The sequence below is a fragment of the Globicephala melas genome, chromosome 15 (genome assembly GCF_963455315.2).
Source record: "Globicephala melas chromosome 15, mGloMel1.2, whole genome shotgun sequence".
NCBI classification, from domain to species: domain Eukaryota; kingdom Metazoa; phylum Chordata; class Mammalia; order Artiodactyla; family Delphinidae; genus Globicephala; species Globicephala melas.
In genome coordinates, this window is record NC_083328.1 from 61121006 (window position 1) to 61132150 (window position 11145).

The 11145-nt window shown below is 50.7% G+C and overlaps 1 protein-coding gene across 1 annotated transcript; it reads left to right on the forward strand.

Annotated features, from left to right (window-relative positions):
* Positions 1-1462: 1462 nt before the first annotated feature.
* LOC115839332 (BPI fold-containing family A member 1-like) lies at positions 1463-10228 on the forward strand. Its single transcript, XM_030830910.2, is given in 9 exon segments — positions 1463-1571; positions 2613-2829; positions 5096-5200; positions 6226-6357; positions 7156-7240; positions 7354-7417; positions 7861-7953; positions 8721-8902; positions 10214-10228. Coding segments are annotated over 9 exon segments (1002 nt in total).
* Positions 10229-11145: the final 917 nt, after the last annotated feature.

Genomic DNA, 11145 nt, shown 5'->3' on the forward strand with positions numbered 1-11145 from the left:
CATAGATTCTCAGCCAAACTGGGTTCCAATCCAGGCTCTGCAGCCACTACCTGTGTGACCTTGGGCAAGCCATTTCTCCTATCTGTGCTCATTTCCGTAAAATAGGCCTGCTATCAATGACCCCAGACCGTTATGGTAAGGATTCAATAATGCAACAAAGCTTGTAAAGCTCTCGGCATAGAGCCTGCTACATAGTAAGGACTCAAGTAAAAGTCGGGGCCAGTATGATTCAAGACTGGTACGAGATGGAGACAGCTGGGGGACGGTGTGAAGTACTAAGGGCAGGAAGGGAGGAGAGACCTGACTTGGGTGAACTGATTAAGTGCCTGACATGGGCACTGGCTAAACACTGGCTGGATGAGTAGTGGATGAATTTAAGATCAGCCTGGTAGCAGAATATGAATAGTTAATGCCATGAGTACACATTTCCCAATCCAAAATTCACATCTGCAAATAAACAAGAAACTTTCTTCTTTTTAGGACCCATTTTAATCACTGTTTTGAATTCCTGCCATCAAGCAAAAAAAACTGGATGTTGCTGATTTGAGACGATGCCAGGATGTTCTCAGGCACTCCAGAGTAGGCTCAGCCACTCTGGGGGCTTTGCCCAGAGGCAGCATTTACCCTCTGGGTAGTGTCTTCATGGGCATTGGGGTGGGGATGTGGTGGCTCCTTAATGGGCCCCGCTTACGCTGGCATCTGCCCTGGACGTGTCTGTATCCAGCTGGCCTCTGCCTTGCAGTTCCAAAGGCTGCATCTCCTGGCAGCACACCCTTGCCCACCTGGAGCGCCCCCTGCCTGCAGGCTCTGGGGTCCCAACTATGCCGCTTGGCCACCTGGGCTGAGGCTCAACAGGCAGGAACCAGTACAAACGTACTGTTAGAAATACTGAAGTATTTCCCTACTAGTTGGTAAAGAGCCATGACTTTAAGCCCCCCAGGTGCCTACCCTGGCCACTATGGAGCTTCCCCCAGGACCCCCAACCCTTGTCCTCCTCAGGATTCAGAAACCTCCATGGTTTTAATGTCTCACAATGTCACACAGCCACGTTAACAGCTGTTGGGCACACCGCTTGCTAAGTGCTTTGTGCATATTGAGTGCATTCCCCACAACAATCTATGATTGTCCCCCATTTTACATATGAGAAAACTGAGGCACGGAGAGATCAAGTAACTTGCTCAGGGTCACACAGTCTGGAAGTGGCAAAGCCCAGAATTGAAGAGAGCCCACTTGAGAGGGAAGGACATTTCAGGCAGAAAGAACCGAAAGCACTAATGTGAGATGGTGGGGGTAAGGCTGTGTTCAAGGACTAGCAGATCTAGAGCGAGGGGGAGAAGAGAGGGAAAGAAAGCTGGAGAGATGGCTCTAGGAGAGGCAGAGCTGGGAGAAGCTAGCCAGTGGCTCCCCAGTGAGGTGGCCAGTGGGGTTCCCAGCTCTGTGTCCCCAGGTCCTGGCCAGGAGGATGCTGCTGTTCTGGGGGTCACTGCTATGCTGGGGGCTGCTGCCCCAGGCCCCAGGGGAGGCCCAGCACCTAGTCTTCTTGCGCTTCAGCAAGGATCAGCTGGAAACAGGTAGCTTTTTAAGGGGTGGGTGGCAGGAGGCAGGAACTCAGGGAAGAGCAGGGGTGGAAGGTGACACCACCTCCCTGCTCAAGCCTTTTCCTCTTCTGGCCTCCCCATCACCAGCAGCAGAATTTGCCTTCCTTTGCCCAGAGCTGACCCCATCCTTCCTCTGCTCTAACACTTGCTGTGGCTCCCTAGTACCTTCAGGAGAAGCTCCAAGCTCTTCATCCTGGTTTTCAAGGCCCTGCCTCTCCAGCCTCTTCTACCACCACCTGCCCTGACCGCCTCTATAGACTTTCCAGCCTCCTTCCTTTGCTTGTGCTATTCTTTCTCCCATTCTCAACACAATGGATTCTGATTCACCATTTAAGGCAAAGCTCTAATAGTCCCAGTTTCCCCAGCAGGAGTCTCCTTCCACTGGGTTCCCACAGCCCTTTGGTGAAGCTTCATCTATGGCCTTATCCAAGCGTACTGTACTTGTCCTGTCTGTCTGTCTGTCTTTCTGTCTCTCCCTAACTCTTGGCTGTGAGCTATTTTTTATCCATTCACCTCCTTCCCCATTCAACACAGTCCAACCTCACTGATCTTTCTGTTTCATATACTCACCAGGCTCATTACCACCTCAGGGCCTTTGCATGTGCTGTTCCCTCTGTCTACGTTGCTCTCTCCCCAGGTCTTGCAATAGTGGATTTCTCCACTTCATTCAGGTCTCAGCTCAAATGCCTCCCCTTCAGAGAGGCTCTCCCTGACTACCCTATCTAAAGTAGACCTTCCCCCTAGTCATGCTCCAATCCGACTCCATTTTATTTTCAAAAATTGCCTTGCTTGCTTATCTGAGGGCTCAATTGTTTTCTGTGCCCGCCCCCACCCCCCCACCCCTGCTCCTAGAATGAACCCCACGGGCCCTGAGCCCAGAAGAGAGTAAGTGCTTCATAAGTACCTGTTGCTAAATGACTGTCTAAATCGCTGGCTCGGGGCAGGTGCTGGTGGGCCTTTGTTGAACGACTGAATGAAAGGTGAGCCCCACCCTGAGGAGGGCCTTGTCCTCAGACATTTCAGGCCTGCTCTCGAAACACCATGTCCTGGACCGTGTGGCCAGGATCCCTGTGATGGGGGCCACAAGTGAAGGAGTCGCCATCCTGGACCACCTGCCCTTCGTAAGAGAAGGCCTCTCCAAAGAGAGCAGTGGGCTTGATCTGTTGCTGGTCTGGGACCTGCTCTCGGGGCAGAGCTTCCCCCTGCTGGGGGAGCTGCTCCAGTTGGGTGGGTGAGTGGCCTTCTGGCTTTTCTTCCCCCTCAGAAACAGTGTTCTCACCTTGTGGGTGGGTAGGAGGCCCCAGCGTCGTCGGAGCTTTTCTCCAGCCTGGAAAGCCCTCAGCAAGTACATTTTTATTGTCCCTAAACCTCTTGAAGCCACTTGAAATCCTCCAAGGAACAAAGCAGAGTCTCAACCAGGGATCTTAGCCTGGCAGCCCTCCAACCCTCCACATTCAGCTTATACCTGGGTATTGCAAACTCCCATAGTATTTTTTTAATATTTTAGTGACTTGCCAATATATAAAAATCTGGAGTGTTTTAATAAAAATCCAGATTTTCTGATTATATTAGTTTGCTAGGACTGCCATAACAAAATACCACAAACTGAGTGGCTTAAACAACAGAAATTCAGGAGACTAGAATTCTGAGATCAAGGCGTTTTCCATGTCTCTCCCCTAGCTTCTGGAGGGTTGCTGGCAGTCTGGTTTTCCTTGGCTTGCAGAATCATCACCTGATCTCTGCCTTCCTCTTCACTTGGCAATCTCCCTGGTTGTGTGTCTCTGTCTGTGTCCAAATTTCCCCTTTTTATAAGGACACCAGTCACATTAGGCTAGGGGCCCACTCTACTCCAGTACGATCTCATCTTAACTACATCTGCAACAACCCTATTTCCAAATCAGTTCACATTATAAGGTGGGGATTAGGAACTCAATATATGAATTGGGGGACTTCCCTGGTGGTCCAGTGGGTAACACTCCATGCTCCCAATGCAGGGGGCCTGGGTTCGATCCCTGGTCGGGAAACCAGATCCCGCATGCATGCTGCAACTAAGAGTTCGCATGCAGCAACTAAGAGTCTGCATGCTGCAACTAAAAAGCCTGCATGCCGCAACTAAAGATCCCGTGTGCCATAACTAAGACCCAATGTGCCCAAAATATTTATATATATTTATATATATATATATATGTATGTATGTGTGTGTGTGTGTGTGTGTATATATATATATATATATATATATGAATTGGGGGGGTGGAAGGCAGACACAATTCAACCCCTAATAGCAACTGTCTCTATAACAAAGATCTGGCCACACCTGGCCTGACCTCCCACGTGGCAATCATTGGTGTAGGATCTGTAGTCCCTAAGTCAGTCCCCAGACACCTCCTCCTCCACTCCCTTTACATTACCTGCTTGGCCCTGAAGGCAAATGAGTTGGAGACTTCTGGCAAAATAAGTACCAACATAAATGAATGATATTTATGTAGGTTGGGGCAGGGGTTCCTGCAAGGTCAACTATGTAGCCACAGGTAGGCCTCCGAATCCATCCCCCAGAATGAGGAGGGAGAGCCAGATGGGTCCTAAGATGATAGAGTCCAGAAGAAGTTTTCTGATGGGGGTGAAATGAAATGAAAAGCTAGGGCCTGGGGTGGGTAGGGGTGCTTCCCAGAGAGGCCTGGGACGAGGGTGCTGGGCCCAGCACCCACACCTGCCCCAGCCCATTCCAAGGCCTAGGACTAGCCACCACTCACCCCTGCCTGTGCATTTGCACCACCTCTACTCACCCTTCCTGGCACAGGGCATCAGCTTGGGAGAGCCGTAGGAAAAACCCCACATGGTCCAAGTCATTCTTCAAAAACCTCTGGAAGGGGCCATGGTGGAGGCAGGCATACAGCCTTTGGGGAGCCCAACCCATCCAGGTCTTCCTCCAGCACTGGAACTTGTTGCTGCCCACTCCAGTGGGCACCAGGTAAGTCACCAGCTTGTATCTAATGTTCAAAAAGTACATAAAACTCTGGGTTCCTCTTAGCTCAGGGAGATGCGAGGACCTGAGGCCATCATGGGGAGCAGAAGTTTCACGTCCTCCTTCTTGGATGCTCAGCAGGGCAGGTGGTCCCTGAGTGGAAGGCGGTGGGATCACCAGCCGTCTTGCTCTCTCTGACTCCTGCCTGCTTGCGTCTTTTTTGCAGCACCCTTATATTTGAATTCAGACCTGTTTAATGTGCACGGACAGGTCCTCCACTGTATTCTCCTCATTTTGTAGAGGGTGACACTGACGCCTGGAGAAGGAAAGGGACTTTCCCAGGTCTTCAAGGCTTAGAGGCTGTAACTAGAGCCCAGTGTTCTGCAGCTGGGCTGAGGGTCAGGGAAGGGGTTGTCCCAAAGCAGTCCCCACTCCTCCTGGGGTCTGCCCCTATTCTAACCAATACAGACACACTCCACAGAGTCACAGGGGCCTTACCAGGCCATACAAACAACACCCCCCAACCCACTCACAGGTTGGTCACAGAAGATGCCAAAGGCCCTGATGTCACCCTACAAATCCTGATTGACAGCTTGCTGCAAGTCACATTGCGAAGCAAACTGTACCTCTCGCTCTAGAGGTGAGTGTGTGCTCTGGGGGCTTCCTCTCCACCTCCCTCGGTTGCCATGCAAGGCTAGCAAAATTCTGCTGCCTATGTCACCAAAAGGGTTACAATAATCCTTTCCACTTGGGCATGTTTCAAAGTCACTTTTTTGTGATGGGGAAGCTGAAGCACCAAGTAGGAGAGGGACCTGCCCAGGATCACACAGTGAAATCTGCAGCAGAGGCTGAGATAAAACCCTCTGACTTCCATGTCAGGGGACATGTGCCCCATCTGAGTAAAAGGCAGATGCTTTCATGGGATGATCCAAGGAGGGTCTGGTTCAAGCTCACCTTGGGGTCCACCACGCCTGGACGCCAATCCCACTTACCATACAGGCAACTTAAGTAAGGGTGTCTGTCCTCTGGGCCTCATCCACAAAGTGTTATGATCAAGTCCCCTACTGCCCTTGGCTGTTATAAGAGTTCACTGCTAATCTAAGAGCTCAGACCGCTCACTAAACTGTGGAAGATGATGCCAACCTGGGGTTGTAAACACAACAGCCAATAAAGGGAGTGATTTGCACATGAAACAGGAATATTCTTACATGCCCCTTAGGAATATGCCCACTGTCTTTTTGTGTGTGTGTGAAAGATGGCATTTTTTGTCTAGCTTCCCTTTTTAATAGAAAAGTGAGCACAAAGAAATATTTTCTTCACCCGGATGTGGGCACAGAGAAATATTTCTCTGCTATACAATAAACATATCATCACCCTTATAATGATGTGCAGTAAAAATGCAGCTTGACCCCTGGCCTGGTGGGGACTGTAGCAAACAGGAGAGGATGTGGCCCATCTCAAGGTCACATCAGCCGCCTGTGAGGATGTTGGCCGAGAGTTTCCAGATCTTTTAGGTTTTCCAAAGTTTGAACCCTGTATTTTTAATGAACTCTTCCAGTTTTTCATTTGAGCCCTCCAGACAACTGCAGGCCCCACCAGCCTGTGACTTCTGGACTCAGTCTTGGGCTGCGGCTTGGAGCCTGCCCAGACATGCTGCCCCTACAGGATCCTGCGGTTCAAAGTCACCAACAACATCTGCATCGGGGTACGGCTGGAGCAGACGGGGAACAAGACCAATGTGGCCTTTGAGGAGTGCCACACCCCACCAGGATACCTGAGCACTGAGGTTCTGGAGCAGTGAGTACCTACCCCCTACCACTCCTGCACCTAGCCCTTCACTGAGCCTCTCCCCAGAGAGTCTCAGTCTTAGGCTGCCTCTCCCCAGCCTAAGCTGTCTAGAGTGACCAAGGGTGTCAGGGACACGGTCATCTCCAAGACCACCAACTGTACACACCACCCATCAGTATCTCCTGCCTTCACATTGAATGTTATGGCCAAAGTGTGCAGCCACGCAGGTCAAACCTTGGCTTGGCTGCTCGCTAACACCAGGAGCCCTGGCCAAGCTATTTGGCTTCCAGGAGCCTCAGTTTTCTCACCAATAAACAGGATCACAGAACTCAGCCAGCATGGGGTGGTTTGGGGAAGAGATGAGCTAACCCCTGTGAGCTACTTAGCACAGAACCTGCCGCATAAAGTGGCCATTGCTTATGATTCTTAATATACCTAACAAAAAAGCCACCTCCTCCAGGAAGCCTTCCATTAACTTCCACTCTGGGATTTGAAAATCCCAGAGACCTTTATTAGAGAGAGAAATAAAGCAAGAGAGGCATAAAGGGACAATCAGGAAGAAATAAAGTGGAGGAGGGCAAAGTCTAGAAGAGAGAAAGCAAGAATGGGAAACAACAGAAAAGGAAAGGGGAGAAAGAGGAGAGAGGAGAGGAGAGGGACACCAGGCGGGGAAGGAAGCAGCCACCCTGAGCTTCCCTGTTCACAGGCCCACTGGGGCTTTCCTCAGCCCTGCCCTGGACTCCCCTCTCTGGCCTCAGTCTCCCCTTCCATGGTGTCTCAGACCCCACCTGCTCTCCCCGCCTCTAGGATGGACCCCCTCTGGGTGAACAAAGCTCTGGGTTTAGTGACAGATGTCCTGGATGAGGCATTGCCCTTCCTCCTACAGAAGATAGTAAGTTGCTCATTCCCCCCGCCCCACCCGCTGAGAGAGGGGTGTGACCCCATGGGACAGCCCCTTGATCTCGCCCTGACCTCAACAATGACCCCCTCATGCCTTCCCTCCAGGGGTGTCCCCTGGCCACAGCCCTGCTCAACTCGCTGCTGGAAGACCTGTTACACATCACTCTGAGTTCGTAGCTCCCAGCCAAGGAAGGGGCTTATCTGCTGTCCCCCTACTGTGTGCCAGGAACTCTTCTAGGCTCTGGAAATATGATGGGAAATAAAACAGTCAAAGCTTTCCCACGGGGAGCCTACTTCCTAGAGGAGGGGGAAAAGGGCATTATGCCTTATGACCTTGGTAAATCATTTCCCCCCCCGAGCCTCAGTTCCCCAGTCTGTAAAATGGGATTAATCACAGGCTCACAGAATGGACTGTTGTGATAATACATAAAACCTGGCACAGAGTTATGGCTCAATAAATGCTCATTGTTACAAGAAGCTGAGGCCCAGCCCACAATGAACTTCAAGCTAAGCAGAGAGGGAGAAGAAATTTCTTGCTGCTTCAGTGCCTCTCCATGCCCTTCCCTCCATCCCCCAGGGAGGCTGAGCCCCAGTTCCATTTCCTCATTGCAGCCCCAGCCATCTCCGGCCGGGAAGATTTCCAGCACTATGTCACCAGCACAGAATTCACGGAGGAGGCCATCCTGATGAAAGTCCAGGTGAGCAGCCCCTGGCCAGGGCAGACCCTCTGAGGATGTCCACTGGTCTGGGGGAGAATGGGCACAGAGGAAAATGAGGTGGGGCTTCTCTGGATAGGAGGCAGAGGAGAAGGAGCAAGCGAAGGAAGTGGTGGGCAAAAGAGGAGGAGAGAGGGGAAGGGAGAAGAAAGGGCAGACCAGGCAGGCCCCACCCTCTGGAGCTCACACTGAGCCTGGGAAGTCCCGCTCAACCCTGGAAAGGTGGAGAGGCCACGGGGCTGTATGTCCCACAAGTGAAAATTAGGCTCCAACAAAAGGGCAGATGGGGTGGCTCAGAACAGCAGGACCACGTGTAACACCCAGCTGGAAGGGACCCCTCAGATGGGGAAACCAAGGCCCAGAGAAGGGATGAGGCTGGCTGCCCCTCTCCTCCATGGGATGGTAGCAGGTGAGTCAGGAGGACAGGAGGATTTGAGTGGATAGGAAGGAGGCACTGTTAACAAAGTCACGGAGAAAAGAATGGGGTTACATGAGGGAGAAGCAAAACCCAGCTCCACCTCTTACCATGTATAGGATCTTGAGAAAGTCACTTCACTCCTCTGGGCCTCAGCTTCCTCATCTATCAAATGGTTTCCATCTCATGGTGCTGTTGTGAGGTCAAAATGAGATTGTGCCTGTAAGTGTTCAGCGCTGTGTCTGGCACGTACTGAACCCTCCATATGTTAGCTGTAACCAGTTTTTGCCTGAGGAGACTGTTCCCTCTGAATTTCTCCTTCCTCCTTCATTTTTCTAAAGCTTATGATCCCTGCAGCCCAGGCCAGAGAGCCCCAAGGCCTGACCACCTGGCCCCCAAGCCCCTCCCAAAGTTAGCCCCGGGCAGCCTGGCAGACCTGGTCTTTTCACTGCAAACCTACAATGACATCCTGTCCTGCCTCTACACCAGCAAGGAGATACATGTGAACCTCCAGGACCCCATGGTGAGTGTTTGAGAAAAGTACATTACTGCTCTACTTTTCACATGAAGAAACCAAGGCCCAGGTGGCATAAGTGCCTTCCTGGGTGGGCCTAGGTAAGTCACTTCCCCTCTCTGGACCTCACCTGGAGAACTCTTATTCAGCTTTCAGAACCCAGTATAGAAGTTCCTTCTTCTGGAAAGACTTCCTTGAACACCCCTTTGTTGTTCCTCTCTTCATAACATTTATGCTGCAAACATGTATTGAAGGCCTACTGTGTGCCATGCCCTGTGCACACAGGGTCCCTGCCCTTTCACAGATCAAAGTCTACTGGAGGAATAGAAACTGAACAAGAAAACAGATAAATAAAATAATGTATCTTATTTATAATAAGCAGAGCAATGGATCAGCAAGTGTGTGGTGGAGGTGAGAGAGCTATCCTGGACACTGTAGTCAGTGAATACATCTCTGAGGAGGTGGCCTGAATGGTGGCAAGGAGAGGCGCGCGCGCGCGCACACACACACACACACACACACACACACACACACACACACACGTCAATGGGAAGAGCAAGTTCCCAGGGTCGATGAGGGCATCACATGAGGGAGAAATACAGATAGATCACTGCTCAGAAGCCCCCAGCAGCTCCTCATCGTGCTCTGAATAAAGTCAAGTCTCCTCTCTGCAGCCCCAGGGCCTCGTGAGATCTGGCTCCTGCACACCTCTCTAGCTCTGTCTCTTCACCCACTATGCTCCAGCCACACAGGATGGGCTGATGCTCACCTCAGGGCCTTTGCACATGCCGTCTCCCTGCCTGGAACACTCTTCTCTCCACTGTTGGTCTCTGTGCGAATGTCATCACCTCAGAGAGCTGCTCCCTGACCACCACATGTAAATATCTAAAGTAAGCCTTTTCTCTCTCCCTCACCCAAAACCCTCTCTCTCTTTCTACTCTGCTCCCTTCGAAATACTGATCTCACTGTGTGTATGAGTAAAGTTATATATGCGAAGTTGTATATATACATATACACACATATGTATATTTGTGTGTGTTCATTTATTTAACTTTGTGTGTTCACTGTCTCTCCAGTTTGGGGACGGGGACTATGAACAGTATACTCTCTGAAGGGTACACAGGGTGTGCTCAGTAAACATTGAAATATGAAATCCCAAGATCTATATCTGGAAGAGATCTAATGTTATTGCTCCATTATTAACATGGAGAAACCAAGGCCCAGATAGGGAAAATGACTTTCCCAAGTCACCCAGCAGGTAGGATCAGGACTGGAGCCAGGGCTCCTGCCTCCCCATACTGTTCCCTCCTTTCCACACAGGTGTGGCAGCTCTGAGACTAGAAGTGAACCCTGTGATTCCATGTCTACAGAAATTCTTACACCAGTGGATGAGGGTACATGTGCAAGGGTGTTCTTTGCAGCTTCACTTGTTACCGGGTGAAAAATAAAGTTAACCTAGGTGTCCATCAATAGGGAATTGGTAAAATAAGTCAGGTAATGGCTATATAAGGTGGAATTCTATGCAGCTGTTTAAAAGAAAGGGGTTGTTCTATATGTACTGATGTTGAGAGGAACAAACAAGGTGCAGGACCATCTGGTTAGAATGTTCCCATCTATTCATTCTTCTATGTGTGTAGAAAACAGTCTGTCAGGATATACTCCAAAATGTCAATAGTGGTTACCCCTGAGAATAGGATTTAGGAGAAAAGGGGAAGAAGTGTTGGGATGGACTTTCATTTTTACTGTATACATTTTATAGTGTCTTCTATAATGATTTACGACTTTCAAAAATCAATGGATTGGGGCTTCCCTGGTGGTGCAGTGGTTGAGAGGGCCTGCCGATGCAGGGGACGCGGGTTCGTGCCCTGGTCCGGGAAGATCCCACATGCCGCGAAGCAGCTAGGCCCGTGAGCCATGGCCGCTGAGCCTGTGCTCCGCAGCGGGAGAGGCCACAACAGTGAGCGGCCCGCGTACCGCCAAAAAAAAAAAAAAAAAAAAAAAACCACATATGAAAGGTCATAATCCTGATGCCAACCAAGACAACTGTGGCTCAGCCGGGCCTATTAAGACCTCTTCACACAGAGGTCATTAAGAATTTGTCCCTGCCTTATGACCTACAACTGCGATCCCAGCCAAGCCTTGGCCAACCCTGAAAGGGCCCTCTCCTTCAAGAGTCGGCAGGTCAAATCACTTAGAGCTTGGGAACAAGCACTGTCCTTGTGCCCAGCCTGAGAAACCACACCTGCATGAAA